This window comes from Bufo gargarizans, chromosome 1, assembly GCF_014858855.1.
Source record: "Bufo gargarizans isolate SCDJY-AF-19 chromosome 1, ASM1485885v1, whole genome shotgun sequence".
Taxonomy (NCBI): Eukaryota; Metazoa; Chordata; class Amphibia; order Anura; family Bufonidae; genus Bufo; species Bufo gargarizans.
Window position 1 is genome coordinate 565,380,053 of NC_058080.1, and position 27,947 is coordinate 565,407,999.

Sequence of the window (27,947 nt, forward strand, 5' to 3'; positions counted from 1 at the left end):
CCCCATCGCTGCCACCGCACAGACAGGCCCGTAAAACCCCTAGAGTCCCTGAGGTGCTGGCAAACCCTGATTGGCAGCCCCCAACTTCAGCCGCACCAGTAGTTCCCCTTTTCACCGCCCAGTCTGGAGTTCGGGTTGAGACAGCTCTGATCGGTTCGGCACTGGGATTTTTTTAGCTGTTTGTGACTGAGGAGCTCTTGGACTTAGTCTTGGCAGAAACAAATCGGTATGCCACTCAATTTATAGCCGCAAACCCGGGAAACTTTTATGCCCAGTCTTTCCGTCCAAGTTTCCGAAGTTAAAACTTTTCTGGGCCTTCTCCTCAACATGGGCCTAACCAAAAAGCATGAATTGTGGTCATATTGGTCCACGAACCCAATTCATCACATGCCCATGTTCTCTGCTGCCATGTCCAGGGCACGATTTGAGGCCATCCTGCGTTTCCTGCACTGTAGCAACAACAGCACCACCCGTCCCAGAGGCCATCCAGCTTTTGACCGGCTCCACAAAATTCGGCCCCTCATAGACCACCTTAACACCAAATTTGCAGATTTGTATACCCCTGAGCAAAACATCTGTGTAGACAAGTCCCTTATACATTTTACCGGGCGCCTTGGCTTCAAACAATACATCCCAAGCAAGCACGCCCGGTATGGGGTCAAATTGTATAAGCTCTGTGAAGGGACCACAGGCTATACCCACAAATTTCGGATCTATGAGGGCAAAGATCAGACCCTGGAGCTGGTCGGTTGCCCTGACTACCTGGGGAGCAGTGGAAAGACAGTCTGGGACTTGGTGTCACCCTTATTTGGCAAGGGGTACCATTTTTATGTGGACAATTTTTACACAAGTATGCCCCTCTTCAGGCATTTGTTCCTAAAACAGATTGGCTAATGTGGCGCTGCGCGACCTAGTCACCGGGGCTTCCCCCAACGGCTTGTTACCACCCATTTTGCAAGGGGGGAGAGGGCTGCCTTGTGTAACGAAGAACTGCTTGCTGTGAAATGGAGAGACAATCGTGACGTTTACATGCTCTCCTCCATTCACGCAGACACGACAATACAAATTGAATGAGCAACCAGTGTCATTTAAAAGCCCCTCTCGGTCCACGACTATAATTCGCTCATGGGAGGGGTGGACTTCAATGACCAGATGTTGGCTCCTTATTTAGTGTCCTGCCGCACCAGACGCTGGTATAAGAAGGTGTCTGTATACTTGATTCAATTGGCTGCATATAATAGTTTTGTTCTCTACAGTAAGGCTGGGAGAACAAGATCCTTTCTCAAATTTCAGGAAGAGATCATCGAGAACCTCCTGTATCCAGCAGGTTCCGTGGCCCCATCCACCAGTGTAGTGAGCCGTCTACTCGAGCAACATTTCCCCAATGTCGTTTCTGGTACCTCAACCCAAGCGTCACCCCGAAAAAGATGTCGTGTCTGTAGCAGGAGTGAAATAAGGCGTGACACCCGCTATTTCTGTCCTGACTGCCCTGACCACCCTTCCCTATGCTTAGGGGAGTGTTTCCGGAAGTACCACTCACAGGTACACTATTAGCATAGGGATTGCATCTCACAGGATAGGCACACAGGGCTATTAGGGCCCTTTCACACAGAGCTGCTGCAAACCTCTCCTTTCACCTGGGACAAAGTGCATAATGTACTTTGCCACATCTCTGGGCAATTTGCTCTTTGCACATTGTCCCATGGGGAGGGAGAGGTTTGTCCTATAAAAAAGGTAAAAAAAAAAAAAAAAAAAAAAAATCACCGGTAAGCAAAAAAGTTAATGTTCTGTTCAAAAAGTTAAATAAAGTTTATAAAAGTTAATGTTCCATTCAAATGTTATTATAAAGTTAATAAATTTATTGCGTTGCGGCCTGGTTTTTCCTTTTTTTTTTTTCTTCTAGGTGGACCAACCGATGAACCAGGCTGCAGCACTAATGTGCATTCTGACAGAAGCATTGCGCTGCTGTCAGATTACACAAAAGTCGGTGTATGCGGCGCTGCAAGACGAGATTTCTCTTCTGCAGTAAAAGATACGTTTGCCGAGGCTTATGAGCTGAGGGGGCGGTGGTGTTCATATGCTTTGGGAAACACTTTGTATATTTAAAAAATAAAAAAATCCCGGCAATGATTTATTCATCCACATCGATTGATGTGAATGGAGAAATCGGGTTTGCCAGGGCATACGAGCTAAGTGGGTTTGGATGTTGGGCGGAGCTCCTATGTCCTGGCAGACGACTTTCCCCTCCTTTTTTTTTTTTTGGGCAGAGATTTTTTCAACCACATTGGTCGATGCGAATGAAGAAATCTGTGCCGTTCATTTTTTTTCTTTCAGCCCAGAGGCTGAACGGAAATTTTTTTATCTCATTACCCGTATGCTCAATATAAGGAGAATAGCAGAAACTCCTAATGCTGGCCATACATGTAATGATTGCGGAGACCCTCAAATGCCAGGGCAGTACAAACAGCCCACAAATGACCCCATTTTGGAAAGAAGACACCCCAAGGTATTCGCTGAGGGGCATATTGAGTCCATGAAAGATTGAAATTTTTGTCCCAAGTTAGCGGAAAGGGAGATTTTGTGACAAAAAATAAAAAGTTCTATGAACTCACTATGCCCATGAGCGAATACCTTAGGGTGTCTACTTTCCGAAATGGGGTCATTTGTGGGGTATTTCTACTGTTTGGGCCTTGTAGAACCTCAGCAAACATGACAGGTGCTCAGAAAGTCAGAGCTGCTTCAAAATGCGGAAATTCCCATTTTTATACCATAGTTTGTAAATGCTATAACTTTTACCCAAACCATTTTTTTTTTACCCAAACATTTTTTTATCAAAGACATGTAGAACAATAAGTTTAGATAAAAATGTATATAGAAATGTAGTTTTATTTGAAAAATTGTACAACTGAAAGTGAAAAATGTCATTTTTTTGCAAAAAATACGGTACATTTCGATTAATAACTAAAAAAGGAAAAATGTCAGCAGCAATGAAATACCACCAAATGAAAGCTCTATTAGTGAGAAGAAAAGGAGGTAAAATTAATTTGGGTGGTAAGTTGTATGAGCAATAAACGGTGAAAGTAGTGTAGTGCAGAATTGTAAAAAGTGGTCTGGTCATTAAGGGTGTTTAAGCTAGGGGATCTGAGGTGGTTAAAGGCACTGCAGGAATATCTGGCAAGTACTGTCTGTGTGGTACATGTGACAACAATCTCCCGTATTCTTCATATGTCTGGGCTATGGGGTAGAGTGGCAAGACGAAAGCCTTTTCTTACGAAGAAAAACATCCAAGCCAGGCTACATTTTGCAAAAACACATCTGAAGTCTCCCAAAAGCATTTGGGAAAAGGTGTTATGGCCTGATTAAACCAAGGTTGAACTTTGTGGCCATAATTCCAAAAGATATGTTTGGTGCAAAAACACTGCACATCACCAAAAGAATACCATAAACACAGTAAAGCATGGTGGTGGCAGCATCATGCTTTGGGGCTGTTTTTCCTTAGCTGGAACATGGGGCTTTAGTTAAGCTAGAGGGAATTATGTTACAAATACCAGTCAATATTGGCACAAAACCTTCAGACTTCTGCTAGAAAGCTGAACATGAAGAGGAACTTCATCTTTCAGCATGACAACGACCCAAAGCATACATCCAAATCAACAAAGGAATGGCTTCACCAGAAGAAGATTAAAGTTTTGGAATGGCCCAGCCAGAGCCCAGACCTGAATCTGATTGAAAATCTGTGTAGTCATCTGAAGAGGGCTGGGCACAGGAGATGCAATCGCAATCTGACAGATTTGGAGTGTTTTTGCAAAGAGGAGTGGGTAAATCTTGTCAAGTCAAAATGTGCCATGCTGACAGATTCATACCAAAAGACTGAGTGCTTAATAAAAGCAAAAGGTGCTTCAACAAAGTATTAGTTTAAGGGTGTACACTCTTATGCAACCATATTATTTTATTTTTATATTTTTTCTTTCCCCTGCCTAAAATAATTCAAATTGAGTTGTACAGTTTATAGGTCACATTAAAGGTGGAAAAACTTCTTAAATGATTTATCTTTGTCTCATTTTTTACATCACAGAAACCTGACATTTTAACAGGGGTGTATAGACTTTTTATATCTGTTGAGGGAAGGATCATATTTATATATATATATATATATATATATATATATATATATATATGTATATATGCCGTGACATATATACATATATATATATTAGCCCTTGTCAGAAATGTGCCCCCTTGTCAGAAATGTGCCCCCTTGTCAGAAATGTGCCCCCTTGTCAGATATGTGCCCCCTTGTCAGAAATGTGCCCCCTTGTCAGATATGTGCCCCCTTGATGTATGCATGCCCCTGAATCAACCCTATAATCCATATATGCTCATGGATGTGCCCCAAGCATCTATGAGCATATATGGCCTAGAATCCTACATGCTGGGGAGGGGGAGTGGAGGTGACGAGGAGACCGACAGTTGGACAATTAGGTCCAGCGTCGGCCTCTACAAAGGACAGAGGATCAATAAGATCCTCTGCCCTTTGTCACCATCTCCGGCAGCGCCGGAGGTGGTACGCCTCACAGAGACATGGGAACAAAGAGTTCCCATGCCCCTGTGAGTGGCTGACCTCCGGCGCTGTAATTACAGCGCCGGAGGTAAGCGTCCGCTTCACAGGCGGGAGGATCAAAGGATCCCCCCCTGGGAAGCGCACTCCGAGATCCTCGGGCCGGCGCGGTGACGTCATATCACCGCGCCGGCCCACGTATTGAGGCCGGCGGTGCGCATGGCGCCAATAGGGAGACTGCGAGCGGGCGCCGCCAAGTTTACCGGCGGCGCCCCGCTCAGCAGTCAGGTAAGTGACCCAGACCTCCACCCACCCACATTACAGAGAGGATCATCCCTGGACGCAACGAGCCCCCCCTGGATAACGAGCATAAGTATCTCCCCCTATACCACCAACGATCTACCCCCTTCTATATACCTATCTATCTCCCCCTATACCACCAACGATCTACCCCCTTCTATAAACCTATCTATCTCCCCCTATACCACCAACGATCTACCCCCTTCTATCTCCCCCTATACCACCAACGATCTACCCCCTTCTATAAACCTATCTACCCCCTCTATACCACCAACGCTATAACCCTATCTACCCCCCCTTATACCACCAACGCTCTACCCCCTTCTATAACCCTATCTATCCCCCCTTATACCACCAACGATCCCTTCTATAACCCTATCTACCCCCCTATACACCCTCCTAACCTCTTGTCCCTTATTTTCCCCCATACCCTTACTATAATATCCCCTCATCCCCTGTACCCCTGGTGACCCTCATCTTCCCCTGTCCCAGGTCCTGTTCCCTGGTGTCTTTACCCCCGCGGTGGCCCTGCTTACCCCAGCAGCACCGTTCATGAAATAACCCCTGATTTTACCCCGTAGGGATAGTATATAGACAGGTTTGGGTGAGCGTCCGTTAAAGTGTATGAATTGTCGTTAATACTAGTTAGATCTTGGGGTGGATTTGGGACTGTGTTAGAATAGTTAGTACCGTGTTAGTGTATTGTATTAGTGTGTGTATCTTTACCGTGTTAGTGTATTGTATTAGTGTGTGTATCTTTACCGTGTTAGTGTATTGTATTAGTGTGTGTATCTTTACCGTGTTAGTGTATTGTATTAGTGTGTGTATTTATATTGTAGTGCGGGGTTATAACGATATATATATCTATCCCCTTGTTATAGATATATATAGTTATAAACCTAATACCTTTATGGTTGAAAAGTATCGCCGCAATAGATAGTATATTGTTGGCATTGTATTACTAATGTATTATTAATAAATACTGTGTCAATTATACCTATTGTATAATGTGTGATTACTAGTGGTAGTCAGTAAGGCGCGTGCAGCTAGTTTAGTGTTTAGTGTAGGGCAATTAGCAGTGATTTGTTATTCATTTAAGGCTTAAATAGGCGGAGTCATCATAAGACGATTACGCCTATTTATGAATATTAATTATCGAGATTTGCATAAATATCAATAATTAATAGCCCCCTTTAACAATATCCATGTATGTATTTGACATGTATTTGTACTTGCCTGCAGCAAAATTTATATCCAATGACCGTCTAATATACCTCCAGCCACATAATCACTTGATCTTTTATGTACGGTGAATGCATAATATTTGGGGCCTGTCATCTAACTGGTCAACAGTAAAATTGTTATACGGTGACCGCCTAATGTACCTCCAGCCACATCATCAATTATTGTTTTCTGTACGGTGAATGAATAATTTTTGGGGCCTATAGTCCACTGACATGCAGTAAAATTGATATCCATTGACCGTCAAATATACCTCCAGCCACATAATCACTTGATCTGTTCTGTATGGTGAATGCCTAATTGTTTGGGCCTCGGAGGAATTCAACACCTGTGATGACCACGTGTTATCGAATGCAACCTATTATCATTTGGGATTTATTCAAGAGGTGGGATTTCGTTAGCCATGTTTTTAATCCAATTTTATATTTTTAGTTCTTTTAAACATATGTATTTTGACTGCACTAAAATTAATATCCAATAACCGTCTAATATACCTCCAGCCACAGAATCACTTAATGTTTTCTGTCCGGTGAATGCCTAATGTTTGGGGCCTGTACTCCTGTGGTCTAAAATAACATTTTTCTAGGCTCTAGGCACATTTTTGAGAGTTTCCCTTTAAGACGCATAAAAATGGCCCCTGATTAAAATACATATTTTTTGTGGGAATTTTTGCCATTGATCCCCATCTAGTATGTCACTGTCCATGTTGTGGGATGATTTGTGCACTTCTTGTAAGCATTTGGTGGCTGGAAATATGACCTGAAGGTTTTTCAGGTTCGCCTGCCATTAAAGTGAATGGGCCCCGGCGCAAACTTGCTGTTCGCGAACATTTGATCGCATTTGCGAATCGTCCCAGCCGATGTTCCTCCATCACTAGCTAAGACGCCCATCACCCAAACCACCACTTGGCCAGTTAAATCTAATGTCTGAATCTGATTCTTGAAATCTACACTTACAAGTGCTAAACTGAAGTCATCCAAGCTGCCTCCATATTCCTTACTGGTGCCAGAAATGTGCAATTGGAATCCACTGCTTTTGAATTTACCTGAAGTTATACTTTGCACTAGGTAAAAGAGTGACATGCAAACTTTGGGCACCCCTGGTCAAAATTACTGTTACTGTGAATAGTTAAGCACATTGAAGATGAACTGCTCTCCAAAGGGCATAACGTTAAAGAAGAAATACACTTTTCAACATTTTATGCAATATCAGAGTATCATTTTGTTTTTTGTACAATTGTAGAGTGAGAAAAGGAAAGGAGTACATTGCAATATTATGGGAACCCAAGATTTGAGCACTCAGATAACTTTGAGGTATCAGACCTTAAATACCATGTTTAAGGCTTGTTCACAATCAACATTAGGAAAGGCCAGGTGATGAAAATTTCAAGATTTTATAATTACCCAGACTCCTCTAACCTTGTTCCAAAAAAGCAGCCATGGGTTCTTCTAAGCAGCTGCCTAACACTCTGAAAATGAAAATGGTTGAGGTCCACAAAGCAGGAGAAGGCTATAAGAAGATAGCAATGTGTTTTCAGGAACAGAACAGCGGAGGTAAAGAAAAGCTCTGGAAGACCATGAAAAAAATTCAGAGACATCTACTCGTACGATTGCTAGAAAGGCAAATCTGAAACCCCGCTTGACTGCAAAAGACCCTCAGGAAGATTTAGCAGACTCTGGAGTTGTGGTACATTGTTCTACTGTTCAGCAACACATGCACAAATATAGCCTTCATGGAAGAGTCTTCAGCAGAAAACCTTTCCTGAATCCGCACTACATAATCCAGTGTCAGAAGTTTGCAAAAGAAAATCTAAACAAGCCTGATGCATTTTGGAAACAAGTCCCGTGGATGAGGTTAACCCTTAGGATACCTAAGGTTTTTTAGTTTTTGTGTTTTCATTTTTCTTCCCTATCTTCCTTGAGCCATAACTTTTGTATATTTCCATTCACATACATGTATGAGGGCTTATTTTTTCTAGTTCAAGTTGTACTTTCTAATGCCATCATGTATTATGGCATACAATGTAGTGGGGCGCGGTAACAAAATTCCAAATGGGGTGGAATTGGAAAAAAAAATCGCAATTCCTCCACGGTTTTACGGGTTTTGTTCCCACGGCATTCTGTTGGCAGCAAAACAGACCCATGAACTTCATTCTGTGGGTCAGTAAGATTACAATGCTACCCCATATGTATAGGTTTTTATGTCTATATGTTAACTTTGAAAAAAAGAAAATTTATATTATTACCATATTCTGACCCCCATAACGTTTTATAGTTATATCTACTTAGCTGTTGGGGGCAAATTTTTTGAGGGACATTATGTAGTTTTTATTGATATAATTTTGGAGTGTGTGACTTTTCAATCACATTTTATTAAATTTTTGGGGGTAAGAGAAGCAATGAAAAAATGGCATATTGGCCATTTTAACCTTTTCTTCCGTTACACTATTTGACGTATTTGCGGTGATACCCATTTTTGTTATGTATGTATTCATTTTTTATTATATGGTGATTTAAACTTTCATACTTCTTTTTTTTTTTTTACTTTTTGTTATGATTTTGAAGCTCGTATTTCAGTATACAAAATCCAATTATTATTTTTTAATTCTGAACAATCATGTATTTTTAAAATCCATTTATTACTGACAATTGCTAATTTCTTATGTTGGCCGGCCACCTGTTGGCCAAAATAAGAATTGCAGCTTTATTACCCTCAGCCTCTTCCGCTAGGCTGAGTGTATTAAAATCAATTACCAGAATCCTCATTGGCCGCAGAGGATGCCAGTAAGAGGTTTTTCACCCTTTAGATGCTGTGATCTCACTTATCACGGTATCTAAAGGCTTTAATTACCGCGATCAGCATTATTTCTGGTCGTGGTAATTATCCATGGGTCTCTGCTGTTTGAAATAGCGGAGACCCATTGGCTACAACGCCCGCTGCATGTGCGAGCAGGCGCCATGTTTGCCCATCGCTCGTAGCAAAAGAGTTAAAATAGAACTCTTTGGCCACAATGACCAAAGGTATATTTGGAGAATAAAGAACACAGAATTTCATGAAAATACCACCTCTCCAACCATTAAGCTTAGGGTGGATCAATCATGCTTTGGGGTTGTGTTAACTTCATGCCTTTTGGAGATCATTTCATCTTCAACTTGCTTACCTGTTCACAGTAATTTTGTATGCCACTGTATTTCCGGCAGTCGCATATTGGTGATTGTAGAGGGGGATGTGCATGCGCAGTACATTCTTCATATACTGCTATCGGACTTCCAAAAAAAGTGGCTCACTGAGCAATTTTTGTAACTCTTGTTTCAATGAATGGAGAGCACACCGAACATGGTGCATTCTCCTTTACTTTGGGAGCCCCGCAAATGAGATAAGAGCAGATCCCAGAGGTGGCACCTTGGTGGCATATCCTAAAGATATGTCTAAGATGGGTATTATTCTTTAATAATCAAATTACATGTCAGAAAGTTTACAGTAATTCGACATCTGAAGTTGAGATACAACATTATTACATGAGGAATTCATTTCATTTTCAGTGAGAAGATCGCAGAGTATTCATATGCTGATGAAGTGTTTACAGCATTATTTCACTTCTCATGTAAAGTCTACAAAGACCAGCTGCTACCCCCTTTTAGATATGTTATTACCAGCATTGGTTCACTGGATGAACGTTTTGGGGCTTCGTACAAAATATCCTTAGTTTCATTTGTGACACTAAGCATGTTTTAGCTTTCTTGAGAGATCTGGAATCGTGTGATAATTACAGTTCGGCTACCTCTGATGTCAAACCAATATATTTCTTTGAGTGCTCATGCACACACTATTATTGTTTTACGGTCCGTTTTTCACGGATCTGTTGTTCCGTATCTGAGGTTTTTTTTCTCGGATTTAAGTCCTCTTCCGTTCCGTTATTTCCACAAAACATATCCGTATGGTTTCCGTATGCGATCCAATTTTTGCGATCGGAAACGGAAACAGTAACTTATTAATCACCAAACACATGAGCAAATTTTTTGCAGACTCATTGACTTGAAAGGGGCCTCGGACCGTGATTTGCGGACAATAATAGGACATGAGCTACTTTTTTGCGTAACGGAAATAGGGAAATACGGAAACGGAATGCACACGGAGTACCTTCCATTGTTTTTGTGGACCCATTGAAGTGAACGGTTCCGCATACGCTCCGCAAAAAAAACTGAACGGAAGCAGAACTAAAATACGTTCATGTGCATGAGCCCTAAATCCCTCATGCTTTTCAAGATCAAAGTCCTTAAAATATACCAAATTATATATCCCTGTCCTCACCCTATACTTCCTTATAGTGTTCCTATCACTGTACAGGTTGGTTTGTGTCAGTAATAGCCTTTTGTCACTACCTCAAGACATCCTTCCCGATCACAAAATTAACACAGAATGGTGATTATTTTTTCTCAGCATAAGGACATGTCTGCCTACTGCCTCCTGATTGGCTGATCAGGCAGTCTATCATGCCTCTCAGCCTATCAGGGCAAGTCCTCCCCTCACATCCTCCCAATGCCATGGGATTCTCTATCTTCCTCCTCCCTCCTGGTTTTCCCTGCCAATTTTCACAATAAAATTGCTGCTGGGTGCCATTTTTTACATTATTCGTCCAAAGCGAATCACAAAAACTTTGGATTCATTTAGCAGATTGATTTTTGTAAAGTTTGTAAGGAATTTTATTTGTATGGATTTGCTTGGCTTTACTATAATTCAAATTGCCATCAGCCATCTTTTACAAGCTAAGCATGCAAAAAAAAATTTTTTTTTAAACTGACTCTGCTAATGAATCAAAAATCTATTTTTCATAGTTATTTTCATACAGCCATTCACCATTGTATTGAACTGCTCTAGATTGTTATACTGTATATGTTAGCAAGCCCAATGAAAACAGCTGGTTAAATATATTAGGATATGACTGCTTAACATTCATTGCTAAGTGTGACAATTTTGTTCCTTGCATCGAGGGAAGAAAATACTCCATACCTGGTAAATAGAACTTGTTATAGTTTTCATTCAGTTAGAACTGGGGAAGAAAGCACTCCAAACTGCAAATTCATGCCTTTACAATTTTTGCATTAAATATAAAGTACCACATTTATATGCATAATTCAGATAGCTCAGTTAGCTTTTTTGCAAACACTTTTCAAATATTCCTTTTTTTAAATTATAAAGCTCAAAACAAACAAATGGGGCCTTGAAAAGCTAATTTGGATGTGAGCTTTATCCACATATTGAATGTACTGGAAATGCACAGGTTGCTAGGTTGCAAAATTTCAATATAATGATGAATATATACTGTAATTTACATATTAAAAAGCAAGCCATCAAGAACAAGGTGTGAGGTGAAAATTACCATATAAATATGTAAGGAAAAAAAGGTTTAGTCAATAAAATAATTGACGGTATGCTTTTCCCTGAGATATAATAGGCCTCTACATACATTTCTCTGGATTTGTGCCTACAATTTTCCACTGCCCATTTAGCTGTGAACATTGTGTGGTGCACATTGCAAAGTGCCATGTTGCGAACAAGTAACTGGTTGGGTAATAAAACATAGTAGAGAAAGTTAAAAGAGTAGGAATAAGACTTTTCAATTACTGAGCTACAATTTCCACGCATACAAATGGGTCCACCCTTAGCATCCACCATCAAATTCAGTTAAGGGCTCCAATTTTTATGAAACAAATTCAACATAAAATCAGGACATGCTAGCAAAACTCTTGAAAGACTGCAATGCAAAACACAACCACTGGGTGGCCACATGCAGGCATTTATATCATAGACATCTTGTGACACAATATCGCAAAATCATGTTGTTTTTAAATAAGTTGGTCATCTTGTGACACATTTTGGCAAGAGGAAATGTAAGAAAAACACATCTGTAAGTCATTGAAGAATTATCACTATCAAGGAGCAGAGTTCATATGAAGACATCTAGAATGTAAGACAGACTGCTATGGAGGATGTGGCATTGTAGCAGAGTGCACACAAGTGCTGATGCTCATTAGGAAGCTACATCCTCCACAGCAGTCCACGTATTGTCCCTACTCCCTACATTTCAGCTAGTTCTATATGATCTCCATTCTTTGATAGCATCCTTAGGTACAGGGACTCAGCAGAAGATCTTACCAGATGTATGCACTGAGCACAATTTTAATTACAGACAGGCAGAAAAGGGGAAGGTTAAGGCAGCTCTAGAACTCTTTCTTCTGAAGCAACTCATCCTGCTGTGATTTTTTTAGGATGGGTTTTGCATTTAATTTTATCATGGCGACCATTTAATTTCATTTAATCTCACCTAATGATTGGCCCTAGACAATAATTGGAGTTGCTTAGAAATGTGTCTATATCTATAGTAATGCAGTATTTCTGTATTTTTCAGTAATTTCCAGGAGAAACCCCTTCAAACAAGAGATAACATGTCAGAAGCAGAAGAGGTATAGTTACATAATGATTAGTGGAATAACTGGGAAAGAATTCTTTCATGACCTTTCCATGGAGTAGATCCCAATGATACAAAATGGCTAACCGACTTATGATTATGTAGGGTAAAAATGCAAAGTGGCTATTGATATATCAGACACAACAGAGCTTAGTACAGTAATGGTCCATTCACATGTCCGTAGTGTATTGCGGATCCGCAATACACCCAGCCGGCACCCCCATAGAACTGCTTATTCTTGTCCGCAATTGCGGACAAGAATAGGACATGTTCTATTTTTTCTGGAGCCGCAGACCGGAAGTTTAGGGCCACGCTCAGGAAATGCGGATGCAGACAGCACACTGTGTGTCTTTTCCGCATCCATTCCTGCCCCATAGAGAATGAATTGGGTCTGCACCCGTTCCGCAATTATCCGGAACGGGTGCGGACCCATTCATGGAGCACCCTTCTTCTTTTTAGAGACACCCACTGTCTCTGCTTCTAGTTGGCTTTAATGGGCTCTTAGGCCTCATGCACACGGCCGTTGTTGTGGTCCGCATCTGAGCCGCATTTTTTTCGGCTCAGGTGCGGACCCTTTCACTTCAATGGGGCCGCAAAAGATGACGACATCACTGTCTGCATCCTTTGCTCTGTTCTGTGGCCCCGCCCAAAAAATTATGGCATGTCCTATTCTTGGCCATTTTGCGGACAAGAATAGACATTTCTACAATGGGCTGCCCGTTCCGTTCCGCAAATTGCGTAAGGCACACGGACGGCTTCTGTTTTTTGCGGACCCGCGGTTTTCGGACTGCAAAAAACGGAACGATTGTGTGCATGAGGCCTTATATGGCAGTTTTTAGAGATGAGCGGCCGCCCCCCCACCCATCTTTGAACAACTCAGATGTTGCGTTGATTGCTGATCGTGGCATCTGATGTGAATATTAAGGCATTTCAGGGGTTAAACAGTTTAAAAAAATATATAATAGCTTGAAGATCTGCGCTGGATGGCATGGTGATATCATACGTCACCCCCCACTAGATTTCGCACAGGATTTTTAAGCAAGATGGTAACCGTGGTCTCTTCATGCTCAAATAGATGAGGTATGATTTTTTTTTAATTTTTTTATGCCATTTCAGAGAAAATTTACTAATTACCACGAGGCACAAGGAAATTCGGCTTTGCCGCAAATCAAATTTTCCCTGAAATTAGGATCAAAGTCCACTTCGGATACTTCAATTTGCTCAAAACTAGCAGTATTATACAACCCTTACTTGCTGCTTGAGGTAAGTTAAAGGGGCTGTCCAGCCATTTTTTTTAAAATAGGGTGAAAATGCTGTACAAAATGTGAACAGACATACTCATAACGCTAATCCCCCACTCTCCCTTTCCAATTTGCCTAATATGGTGATAACGATTTTGTAATTAACTACGAAGAAGTCAATTTTCTATCACTTTTGCGGTCATTCTTCATGCGTCCCTTTTATGCATGGCATGCACTCACGCAATGATGTAAATATTATAGTTTTTATTATTAGTGAACTGTATGAATGTTTTACATCTCTAAGTCCTCATTTGCTCCAAATCATTGCCCATTAGTTTAATTCTCAATGCTCTGAGTTATAAACACTTTCCCTCCAGTAATCCTATGGGACACATTTTGCTTAATAGATGGAGAAATCATTTTAACTAGTGCAGTTCCCATTAGATTTATACTCTGCAGCAGATACACCCTATTTACATTTCTCAGAACTTACAACTTATGTAAAGGAATCTCATTAAGACTTTAAGACGTTAACAAGATATTCTTTCACAGCAAAAAGTCAAATTACTACCATCTAATTAAATGGGGTATTTGGCAGTAATCCGAATGCCAGTGTTATAATAAAGCTATGTCGAACAATTATGTTTTTTCTATTAATGCAATATTTTAAGGAGAGAAAAAGCACATTAATGAACTTCTCTAAGTACCAGAAAAGGGACATATGGCGCCTCGTTTCATATATAATGGAGGTCAGGTATAGGTGTAGAACACATCTTGTTCAAAGTGTTGTATTTTCTTTTAAGCTACTAAAGATGTATATTGAAAGCATGGAAGAGTAATATGAAAGTTTGCACAGCAATGTAAATGTAAAAGGTTTGCCCCCACTTATTGCACTGCATGTGCAGTATATACAGAATTATTTTACATTAGAAACAGCAATTCTGCACCTGCTTATTTAAAGGTGTTCACCATGCACCATGGCATATTAACATTACTCTATGGGTCAGTGTAATCATGGTGACATTTTTTTTTTATATATTTTTTTTTATATATTTTTTTTTTATGTTTTACCTTTTCTGTGCAATATATACACTTTATCCTACAAAAGTACAATGAGGCACGGAGAGAGCACCCGCCCTCTATAAACCTTTTGCATGTCCGAGCTCAGAGTCAGATCAGTACCCAGCAGTGAGAGTAGGAGCCAGCCCAGTTATTAGTTATGGCCAGTATCCCATGATGATCATATGGGGCAGCGCCTTTGCTTGCCTCATCCCAGAGACATACAGTAGATGTATGGTAGTTTTCAGGAAGGCCTTCCTAGCAGGGCCATGTATATAAGATGGAAGTCAGGAAGAGGTTAAGGGAATCTTGATCTTCCACATACAGTAGATAACAGATGCTGGGTCATAACCATTATTAGTAGCAATTACACCAAAGCAGGGGGGGACAGAAACCAGTGGGCCTGTGGCACTGCAGCTGATGCAAAACTCCAAATCCCAGTATACTCCATTCACTTCTACTGTAAGTTCCCGGAACAGTTAAAGTGGTTATGCCAAGTATGAAAGTTATCCTTTGTCTATGAGATAGGAGATAGCAAACTGATCAGTGGGGATCTCAACCCAGTATCTACCGACCACAAGTACGAGATTGCCATGTTGCTGTCTTGATGGAGCAGTAGGTCCAGCATACGCCCTGCTAAACCATTCATTCTCTATGGGACTGGTAGAGATAGCCGAGTACAGGGTTGCAACAGTAGACACAATAGGTATCATTCTATTTATGTAATGGATACTTGAATATTTTTATGCATTTATAAGAAAATGAAGGACTTTAAATGGGTTGTTTCAGTTCAGAAAATCGCATTTATCATGTAGAGAAAGTTAATACCTCTTAGTAATGTATTGTGATATTGCTTTCTTTACTGGCTTGATTAATTTTTCCATCACATTATACACTTCTTGTTTCCATGGTTATGGCCATCCTGCAATCCAGCAGCGGTGGACGTGCTTGCACACTATAAGAAAAAGTGCTGTCCTATGACCACTCCTGGTCCGTTTCCTATAGGGTGCAAGCACAACCACTGCTGCTGGATGCAGGGTGGTCGTGATCATGGAAACAAGCAGTGTATAATGCATTTAGAGATGAGTGAAGTTCTTAAAAATTTGGCTGGGCTGCTTCACCAAATAAAAAAAATAAAAATTAACTTTTTTTTCTCAGTAGCAGGTACGATGACAGGGAATAGTGTGCTACTCCGTCACTGAATCCTTCAGATGCCGTGTTCATCACTAATTGCAGCACCAATATTAAAGCATTTTAGGGGTTGCTCAATAAAAAGAAAATTTAAATTGTACTTGCCTCATTCATTTGAGCACGAAAATGCTGCGCGGCCATCTTGCTTGAAGATCCAGTCTGAAATCTTGCGCATACGTATTGCTGTCATCACGTCGGCTGGCATGGTGACGTCATATGTCACTCCGCACAAGATTTCAAGCAGGACCTTCAAGCAAGATGGCCGCGGCGGCCTCTTCATGCTCAAATGGATAAGGTAAGCATGATTTTATTTTTTATGTTTACAATTTCAGAGAAATTGATTTGTTATTATGATGCACAAGGAAATTCGGCTTCGGGGCAAGTCAAATTTTTCCTGAAATTCGGATCTAAGTCCACTTCGTTAACTTCGATTCTCTCAGCACTATAAATGCAATAGAAAAATGAGTAAAGCCAGTAAAGGAGGCAATATGGACAATCACAATATTGTATTAACTTTCTCTACATGATAAATGCTATTTCCTGAAGTGAGAGAACTCCTTTAATCATCATTCTTCTACATCATCAAAACATCTTATACTGAAATAAGGCATTAAAGACTGCACTGTAATTGTACCACTCGGGTAGACTATTTGAAGGCTCTGATTGTCATGCTTTTTTTTCTGGAAACTTTTCATGGCCCATGTCTGGTATCACACCTCAGTCCCATATACTTGAATGCGGATGAGCTGCAATACCAGATATAGCCCATATCCTTATCTCGTACATGACCTTCAATAGATTTGTCAAATATGTAACTTTCCTGCATTGTATATAAAAAAATTAATAAAAAATGATGTGCTGTACCTCAATGTGAACTGATCCAGTGTTGAGTTATTTGCAACTGTGACATAAACATTTAAAACTTCTCCTTGCCTGGCAGGCTTTGATGGCAACCAGAGAGCAACATTACTGTCCAACCTGAGTTCAGTAAGTTGTGAATTTTCTGGATTACGAAATAAAGTTAGAGTTGCAATCCTCTGTAACTGAGAAATGGAGTCTTCCCCTTGGTCTCTTCCAGGTCGGATAGCATTTCCCTTTCTGGCTTCCTCTGCTGTGCATTCACTTTTTTCTTCCTCAGAGTGGATGCTATAGTAAAGTTCCACAGGAATGCCCTCAGACTGCTCTTGGTTTCTCTTGCGAGCTGTTACTACAGGAGGTGTAGTGAACCAAGTGGGTTGGAATTCCAGTTCCGCCACACATAACCCTAATATCCCTTGTAATCTGCAACTTCCTTTTGCTTCTCTGGTTTCCCGAAAAGCAAACAGTCTTAGGCAAGGAAGTCTTTCTGTGGCACTGTAATCATCCCAGTCTCTACCTGTAATATAGAATAAAACTTGCACTTTGGGCTTGTTGGGATATACCTTTTCATTGATTACATATGTTTTGAGTTTCCAGTTAAAAGTAAACTTATTGGATGCAAAGAAAGGAGGTGACAGTAGTAGATCTTCTGGAATTTCTCTCTCAACTGAAAAAGGTCCATAACTGGCATTCAAGATAGGAGTTCTACGAGATTTGTGAACAAAGAAAGATTCAACTCTTGACTGCAAGCTAGAATTTCTCATAAAATCTTGGTTGTTCTCCTTTAACAGAAAGGCAGTTTCTGCAGATGAAATTTGATAATTTACAGGTAGATATGTTGATGGTGCTGAAAACCTTTGGAAGTTTTCTTGTGCCCCTCTAGATTGTGCCACTGCCAAAAAGATAAAAGTAGAAAAAGTATGATAATAACGTCAAAACATGTGAGAATACAAGGCAATAACAAGTAGAGATTCCTCTTACATATGAATTGCTAAAGAGTTTAGAGTTTTTGAACTCATGGGTGAAAACGTTTGCAAACCTGTAGAATATTCCAAATCCAAACCGGATTCCCGCTCACATGTGTATAATTATTAGTGAAACACCCTCATGTACTGATATGCCAAAGCTGTTCGAAGTTCTGAATATTTTCCTGTATTTTGGAAAAACTTTTGATATGTCATATAGAAATATCAAAAGTTTCACACGGTGGGGGTCTGATCACTGAGATAACCACTGATTTCTAGAAAGACGAGAGATAAGTGCTCACACAGCATGCCCTCACTCTTCAGTTCAAGAGACAGAAGCAAGAAGGACGCAATGGAAAGTCTTTAAACCCATCTTAGAGGGCATCCTATGTGTGTGCTCCTTTTTCCTTGTTCTAACAATCTTTCACAGTGCTCAGACTCCTTCTGATCAAAACTCTTGATATGTCCCTAATACATGTCAATTTTTTTTCCAAAAGAACAGTCCCACTGTAAAGGGGTCAAAATTTTATCTCTTAGATAGAGCAAAAAAATAATAATGTTCCAGTGCCCAGATATTGCTGTTACTTTATTGTTATAGTACACTCAGTGGCTCAATCCCATTGCCTGGAGTGATTTTCTCCACTATGCAGGTGGCTTCTTCTCACCAGCACTGACTGTTAACATGTGGACATGTTAAAAGGGTGTGATGGGGCACAATCCTAAATATATAACAGCAATACAAAAACTCAGGAGTATTTTTTTTCAGTGATTCCAACTGAGGAATTGTTATGATCTCCAAGATCGTGCAGAAATATGTAATATTTCATCATGCGACAGTGACTTTAAATGGGTTGTCTAATCTGGATCTTCTCAGGTCCTGTATTACTTTTAAGCTTATCTATTCTACATTTCAAACAATATTTCAAACCCATCAATAATTAAATTAATTAAAGAGGAAGAGACATTTGGCAGCTTAAAGACTAATCTTAGAGAAATGACCATGCTTCCTTTACTATTAATATTTTACGCACACTAAGTGCTGCCCACCAGAAAATATAGATGGAATCCTGACATCTATATTTCTTTGAGATGTGTTTTATAGACTGCACTACACCACTGCTTTCTTTTTAAACCAAAGGTGTAATGTCTCCGGGATTATAAATCTCAGTCATCATATTTCATAACTTGCTCAGTGCTCACGGGTTTATTTATAGGAATTGGTGGGATGATTTTCTGTTTGGCAGCAGTATTCATTAGCAATGTATCAAGTATCATTTACTAGATCGGCCTCTTCTCCACCCACTTGCTTTCTACTTTTCCATTGTTCTCTATTATCTCTGCTTTCGGTGATTCCCTCCAGAGTAATTAATTACTATGAACTATAGGGCACTTCCCTGGGACTGAATCGCGGCTCATCAGCCTGTCCCCCATGCTGTTCTGCTAAGTAGACAAGCTGCTCCGATTTTTCTGCGTGCACAGAGCCCTAATTGATTTCTTGTGTCTAGCTGTCCATGCCCTAGAGACATTTTAAAAGTGTAACAAATAAACATCTCTTGACCTTGACACCACTGAAAATTAACCCTATATTTTCAGAAAAAGGAATAAAGATATAATAAACTATCAATGACATAGACAGATCATATACAATGCATTTGGAAAGTCTTCAGAGTAGACCCTTTAATTTTTTTCACATTTTATGATGTTGTGGACTTGTGCTAAAATGAACACTTTTTCATTAGATCCGGTAATGTACCCGGTCTCTGCTAGGCTGAGGCTTCCGCCTAGCAGTGTTCCCAGTGACGTCACTGGCACTTATGGGCTGGCCTGTAAAACATGCTAGGGCAGTGCTAAAGCCCGCCCATTAGTTCTGGTGACATCACCGGGAGCACTGCTAGGCAGAAGCCTCCACCTCACAGTGTAAGTTTGTAAACAAAGAAGCCCTTGCCCTGCGCAGGGAAAGCATCGAGCATGATATGCTCCAATGGCCATGTTAGATGGGCTTAGTGGGGAAAGAAGGGGATATGTCTGGGTTCAGCTCTGAACCTGGACAACCCCTTAAAGACAAATATCCACAAATTAACACAAGGGGACTTCTCCATAACCTCCTCTCTCAAAACAGCGACTCAAGTACATAAAAAAGGTAACCTAGAGGAAACTCACAAGTGAAGTTTAAGTGAGCCTGTCACCATGGAAATACAGTACAGTCTGCAGGTAGTATGTTATAGAGCTGAAAGTGCCAACAAGACTGATATAAAAATATTCAGTAGAATTTGTCATTTATTCATTTAAATCTTTGCACTTTTTAGCTTAGGAGTGTTATAACGTGGTTATTACTGTTATAACGTGGTTATAGTGCAAAATACTAGCATTCTTATGACAGAGAATATGGCCATTTAGGGGTAAAAAAAAATAAAACAACGACTCATCCACTTGATCGCGCTGCTGCAGTAGACCTGAGATGGCTATAACACAAAATAATAAAATGAAGTTCGGGTCCCCATTGATTTGAACGGGGTTCGGGTTCAGGGTCAAGTTCGGGTCCCAAACTGAACTTTCGGGTTTGCTGATACCTACTTAGGAGTAGTGTTTAATAAGTTGAAGCCAAAGAAAGTGATTTCAATTTAAATTTCTGTAAAAATTTGATTCGCCGTGAAGCCGAATTTCTTCTCATTTCGTAGTAAGAAAACAATTTTTCCTGAAATGGCGGCAAACAAAAAAACATACTCACCACATTCAATTGCCTGCGGTGATGAAGTCACGACCATCTTGACTAAAGATACTTTGCAAAATCTCGTGCGAGGTAACATGTGACGTCAGTGATGACAACCATATGCCCAGCCAGCATGATGGCGTGATTATGTCATTGCGTAAAATTCAATCAAGATTGCCCAGAAGGCCTCTCAAATGGATAAGGAAAGAATGTTTATTTATTTATTTACCGGATTACCCCTTGAAAGCCCATAACTGTGGTATCAGATGCCGCAATCAGCGATGAACGCAGCATCTGAGGGGTTCAATGACGGGGGCAGCACGAATGCTGGTCCACGTCATTGCGCCCGCTACAACGGAACAGGCTTCATGACAAAGTAATTTGTCACAAATCAAATTTCTTTGTGAAATTTGTCAAAGCAGCCAAATTAAATTTTTCAGAACTTCGCTCATCATTACTTAGATGTCTCCTCCACTATTGACAGCCTTCTCCATATGCATAGTATTACTGTCAGTTAGCTTTTATTCACTAAGTGATATTGCCCACATGACTCCTAACTCCTAAGCATAAAAAGAACAGAGGTTTAAATATAAATTTCTTTTACAAGTTACACTGAATCTTTTTCTACACAACGGTATATCAGTCTGCTCAGCTCCTCCTGCTTTATAACATAAACATAGAAACATAGAATGTGTCGGCAGATAAGAACCATTTGGCCCATCTAGTCTGCCCAATATACTGAATATTATGAATAGCCCCTGGCCCTATCTTATATGAACTCCTTCACTGTATTTGCAGCTACCACTTCTGCAGGAAGGCTATTCCATGCACCCACTACTCTCTCAGTAAAGTAATACTTCCTGATATTACTTTTAAACCTTTGGCCCTCTAATTTTTCTTCTTTTAAATATTTTCTCCTCTTTTACCTTGTTGATTCCCTTTATGTATTTAAAAGTTTCTATCATATCCCTTCTGTCTCGTCTTTCTTCCAAGCTATACATGTTAAGGTCCTTTAATCTTTCCTGGTAAGTTTTATCCTGAAATCTATGTACTAGTTTAGTAGCTCTTCTCTGAACTCTCTCCAAAGTATCAATATCCTTCTGGAGATATGGTCTCGAGTACTGAGCACAATACTCCAAATGAGGTCTCACTAGTGCTCTGTAGAGCGTCATGAGCACCTCCCTCTTTCTACTGGTAATGCCTCTCCCTATACACCCAAGCATTCTGCTAGCATTTCCTGCTGCTCTATGACATTGTCTGCCTACCTTTATGTCTTCTGAAATAATGACCCCTAAATCCCTTTCCTCAGATACTGAGGTTAGGACTGTATCACTGATTTTATGTTCTGCTCTTGGGTTTTTATGCCCCAGGTGCATTATCTTGCACTTATCAACATTACATTTTAGTTGCCAGATTTTTGACTATTCCTCTAGTTTTCCTAAATCCTTTTCCATTTGGTGTATCCCTCCAGCAACATGAACCCTGTTACAAATCTTTGTGTCATAAACAAAAAGACACATCTTACCATCGAGGCCTTCTAAAATTTCGCTGATAAAGATAATAAACAATATGGGTCCCAGAACAGATCCCTGAGGTACACCACTGGTAACAAGATCATGGTCTGAATATACTCCATTGACTACAACCCTCTGTTGTCTGTCCCTCAGCCACTGCCTAATCCATTCAACAATATGGGAGTCTAAGCATAGACTGCAAATTATTGATAAGCCTTCTATGTGGGACAGTATCAAAAGCCTTACTAAAGTCTAGATAAGCGATGTCTACTGTACCTCCACCTTCTATTATTTTAGTCACGATAATCAATAAGATTAGTTTGACATGATCTTCCTGAAGTAAACCCATGCTGTTTTTCATATTTCAATCCATGGGATTTTAGATGTTCCACAATCCTCTCCTTGTGAAGTGTGGTTTCCATTAATTTCCCCACTATTGATGTCAGGCTTACTGGCCTATAGTTGCCCGATTCCTCCCTACTACCTTTCTTGTAAATGGCCTCAACATTTGCTAATTTCCAATCTTCTGTGATGACTCCTGTTACCAGTGATTGGTTAAATAAATCTGTTAATGGTTTTGCTAGTTCACCGCTAAGCTCTTTTAATAGCTTTAGGCGTATCCCATCAGGCCCCTGTGACTTATTTGTATTAATTTTAGACAGCTGACTTAGAACCTCTTCCTCTGTAAAGACACATGCATCAAAAGATTCATTAGTCTTCCTTCCTAACTGAGGCCCTTTTCCTTCATTTTACTTTGTAAAAACTGAACAGAAGTATTCATTGAGGCAGTCAGCTAGTTCTTTATCTTCTTCCATATACCTTCCTTCTTTTGTTTTTAATTTGGTAATTCCTTGTTTTAGTTTCCTTTTTTAATTTATGTATCTGAAGAATGTCTTATTGCCTTTTTTCGCTGACTTAGCTAATTTCTCTTCTGACTGTACTTTAGAAGCTCTTATAAGTTGTTCGGCCTCTCTCTGCCTAATCTTATAAATTTGCCTGTCATCCTCGTTTTGCTTTTTTTTATAATTACTAAATGCTATCTTTTTTTTTATTTTTATGATTTTGGCCACTTCTGTTGAGTATCACAGTGGTCTCTTCCATATTTTTGTATTTTACTGACAAGCCTAATGCAATTATCTGTTGCCTACAATAGTGCCACTTTTAAGTAGTCCCATTTATCCTGGACTCCATTGAAACTGTTCCAATCTGATAGGGACTCGTATACCACTAATTTAATTTTAGAAAAGTCAGTTTTTTTTTTAATCTAAAACTTTTGTTTTTTTGTGGTGTGACTCAGTCACTGTTGTTGTGCTTTTTCATAAGTGTAAACAGCTATATCTACTTATTTTAGTTATAATGGGTATTCATTGCCTTTAAGATCAATGTTGATTTATATTCACTGTTTTGTATGAAGTTTCATGTAGGCCAAAGTAAGTTCATGAGAAGATTACTGTGCCGTTCAAAAGCTAGTGTTATTGTAACAATATATTATACATTTAGAAAGTTAGAAGATACACTGCACCTGCAGATTCTGAGGCTTCATTGTTTTTCCTATCTGAACATGAATTCCACAGTGTGAGAATGGTCTAGATGTTCCTCAAAGTATATATTCATGCATCAAAGTTTGTACCTCAGCCCTGAGACACGGCCTCCAAATGTCAGAGGTGTGAAGTATTGAAAATATTAGGCATGTATGAGTTAACCCTTAATGGTATGATGCTTATTGCTTATACAACAGTGCCACCTAGATATGAGCCATTAATACTACATCAGTAGCAAAAGTGCATTCTGGGTAGTATTATGACTTCATGCTCCTTATCAATGCACACACCCATCCAACAATGATTGGAAAGTTCCAAACTCGGAGGGCGTGTTCATCTGATAAGTTTTGGGTTAAGAAACCAGATACCAAAGAAAGAAAAAAAAAAGGTAGAAAAAGAGAAAGAGAAAACAAACATTTGGATTATAGATATCGGGAGAGTCATTTGGATTATCGGGAAAAACTCTTGAGCTGGCTGTCCCAAGACTCTTGCACATCACTTGACCCTTGGGTAATGTATATTTTTGTTTTATGTAGTATTGATCTACATTAATTGGCTTGATACTTAGCCAGATACCCGCTCATTTGTGGACGTGTAACGTTAGTTGCTACATCAGTATTTTCTCTGATTTCAGTTACGATGCATATAACTGAATATTGGAGAAACTCTCTGTTGGGAATCTTTATATTCCCTAGTTTGATATCAAGCCAATAATTTCTAAGTTTTGTTGCAATACTACCATTATCTGAAGATTGGTCATCATTTTTGGGCGGAGCAAGGGCTTGTATCTGTCATCTTTTTGATTGAGTTTTCCGCATAATCCATTGATTGTATATCTCTCACAAATTTAAAGCTGTATTGCATCATATTCTTGTGTTGGTTGAGTAGTGTTTTGTTGGTATCATATAGTGGTGAATTCTGGGTACTGCATATCATTGTATATTATTGATTAATTTTTGATTGTATTTTAAACTATTGTATAATAAACCATTTATATTTTTGCATAGACGCTTGTACCCTGTTTTACTGATTGCACAAAATAATCAGGTTCTCGATTGAACTCTTTTTGAGATGTTTATGTCCATCTCGTGTGTCAATATAGTTTGCATAATTTTTCTTTTGACCTGATATATTTTTTTAATATATTTATATAAAGCATTTGCTTTATATACCCGACACTGTACTTATAGTAAACCAAACTGACCCCAATTCCAAGCTTTCCCCTACAGTAATATCAGATACCAAATTTCCATTTGTGAATACTAAATCTAAAATGGCCTCCTTTCGGGTTGGCTCCTCAACTACTTGCTGTAGAGATAATCCCAGTAGGGAATTTAGAATATCTGTACTCCTGGCAGAACTAGCTATTTTGGTTTTCCAGTTTACATCAGGAAGATTAAAGTCACCCATAATGATAACTTCCCCTTTCAATGTCATTTTAGCTATTTCCTCAACTAGTAGATCATCTAATTCTTTGACTTGGCTAGGTGGTCTATATATCACACCTACACGAGTTACCTTATGATTATCAAGCTGCAAGGTAACCCAAACTGACTCTAAATTGGTCTCGCTAACTTGTATTAAATTAGATTTTATGCTATCTTTCACATACAGGGCCACCCCTCCCCCTTTCTTGCCTTTTCTGTCTTTCCTATATAAAGAGAATCCTAGTATTGTGATATCCCAGTCATTACTCCCATTGAACCATGTCTCCATAACAGCCACTAAATCTATATTCTCAGATGCCATTATAGACTCAACCTCATTGATCTCTTTCCCTAAACTGCGAGCATTTGTAGACAAGACTCTGAGCTTGTCATTGCTTAACCTATGTGCTACTGGCATCTTCTGGCATTGTTCCGGGGGGCAGTCGGACTGCTGGATTATCACTCTTTTGCCCCCCTTTCCTAGTTTAAATTCTCCTTAGCAAATACTTTGAACTGTTCACTGAGGACATTTGTTCCCTTGATAGAAAGATGCAAACAATGTTTCTTGTACAGTTCTTTTCCATTCCAACGAGAGCTAACATGAGACACAAAGCCAAACCCTTGGTTCAGACACCATTCACCAAGCCATACATTGAATTCCTTAATGCACATCTTCCTGTTATTCCAAAGGTTATGCACAGGCAAAACTGCAGACAATGAAACAGTTGATGCAACCTCCCGTATATCATTTCCAAGTATGTGAAAAGCTTCCTTCACCTTTGAAACCTCATTGCAAGCCAGATCATTTGTCTCAAGATGGACTATAACATCCAACTCCCTTTCCTGATTTGCTTGCCTAACAATATTAAGGATAACGTCGTCTATCCCTGCTAGTGGTAGCACTAGAGAGACATCTCACAACACCATTTTCCTCAAACTTCACACCTCTTATGATAGACTCGCCCACCAACAGATGCCTACTATCAGTCCCCACATTATCCTTTTTGTCTTTGGCTGCAGTCCTGCATACTTTAGGCATGGGAGATGATTGTTCCTCACCCACTGTGCCTGAACCATCCTCCATGTTGCTCTTGCGCTTTGAAAGCTCTGCAAATGAATTATGGAGAGCCATAGACTGTGGGACATGTCGTCTATCAACAACTCTCAGTCTACCAGAACCTGCAGTAACATACTGCCTGCAGAATGTGTTGCATTCTCATGGTGACAGGTTCCCTAAAGAAATCAGTGTCAGCACTACAAGGGAAACAGATTGGAGTTCGAAATCAATAGTTGACTGATACATTAAAAACACATATCTTATGTGTAAGAATATTCTTATTCTACTCATTATTATTTAGTTCCAGGACTCATTTCCAATTTATGGTGTTTCTTTCAATCAGTTGCTGACCTTAAAAATCTGTATAGCTTTTTCTCAGTTGGAAAGGTCTGTGAAGGTCATAAGAATCATTCACCTTATCAATACTGACAGGGAGGACATGTCTGATAGACTCAGCTTTACCAGACTGACATGTCAGTGCAGTGAAATGCATAACCAAATACAATCTAGAATCACATGTTGTTTCAGGATAACAACACAAGAGCATGCTGGATATTTATCTAATGGCGCAGTGCTGATCAATGTGTACATCCCTAAAATAGAATGAATCACAGAGAATAAGCCATACTGTGATAATTGATGAAACTTTTTTCATGTTGACTTCCAGCTGTATCAAGCAATAATTCCATCCTTTAAACTAGCAGTGAACGGAAAATTCAAGAAATATATTTCATACTTCTGTAGATAGGCACATCTGCCCCAAAATGGGAATCAATTCTACCGGTTCAGAATTCATCACAAATTTCCCAAAAAGCTTGGATTCTAACAGACCCGATTTTTTGTGATTCCTTACGGGTGAACTGCAGACAGAGAGAGCTTGAGATAGATCCTAATATTGAAAAATATGTATATGCATTGTCTGGGTGGCCCAAGAAAAACTAGCCCTTCTCAATACCTCCAAATCAAACTGCCTAATAGTAAATCTGTCTTAGTTCTCCATAGCAAACAATCAGAGGCCAGCTTTCATTTCAGAGCCCTGTAGGACCTGAAAGCTGAGCTCTGATTGGTAGGTATGGGCAACTAAGACTGATTGTGTCAGAAAGATAGTTTTTCTGCCTGGAACAGCGAATAGTGATTGTGGAAGGCTATATGTGAATCAGATCAATTAAGGAAATGCAAGGGACCTTTGCTAACGAGTACCCAGGAACAAATCCACCAGCTAAACATTGTATTCAGAGTCTGGTTCGGAAATGGCATCAAATTGGTTCTGTTGCAAACATGAAGAAACCGAGGCCTCCATCTATAAGGACGGCTGAAGTTGTGCATGAAATTTAGCAGCGGATTGCATGTAGCCCCCAAAAATCAACTCGAAGACTGTCTCAGCAAGTTGGTGTATGATGTGTCAGCGAATGCTAAAATCTCTGAACCTGAAACCGTACCGAATAACGTGTATGCAGCTATCAAAAGAGTCTGACAAAGCTAAATGCGTAAATTACTTGATTTGTTTGCTATGACTGCTGACAGACATTTGGACCCATTGCTGTACTTCATGACAGATGAAGCTGAGCTTCATTTATCAGGTCACGTAAATTCCCAGAATACAAGGTACTGGTCAGCTGAAAATCCCCATTTGACTCATGAAACACCACTTCACGACCAGAAAATTGGTGTTTGGTGCGAAGTGTCAGAACATAAATAGTGGGCCCAATTTTCTTCAAATCAACTGTGAATACCATCTTTGAACAGTTTTACAATCCACTAACACCAGAAGAAAAAATGTCCTGCTTTTTAAAACAAAATGGGGCAACGTGCTGC

The 27,947-nt window shown here is 39.8% G+C and overlaps 1 protein-coding gene across 1 annotated transcript in view; it reads right to left on the minus strand.

Moving 5' to 3' along the window:
- Window positions 1-27,947, minus strand: part of TMEM132C (transmembrane protein 132C) — an 805,495-nt gene that overhangs the window by 591,492 nt on the left and 186,056 nt on the right. The window contains exon 2 of the mRNA XM_044275646.1: window positions 16,925-17,810. Coding sequence (XP_044131581.1) covers window positions 16,925-17,810 — 886 coding nt within the window. The remainder of the gene's footprint in view (window positions 1-16,924; window positions 17,811-27,947) is intronic.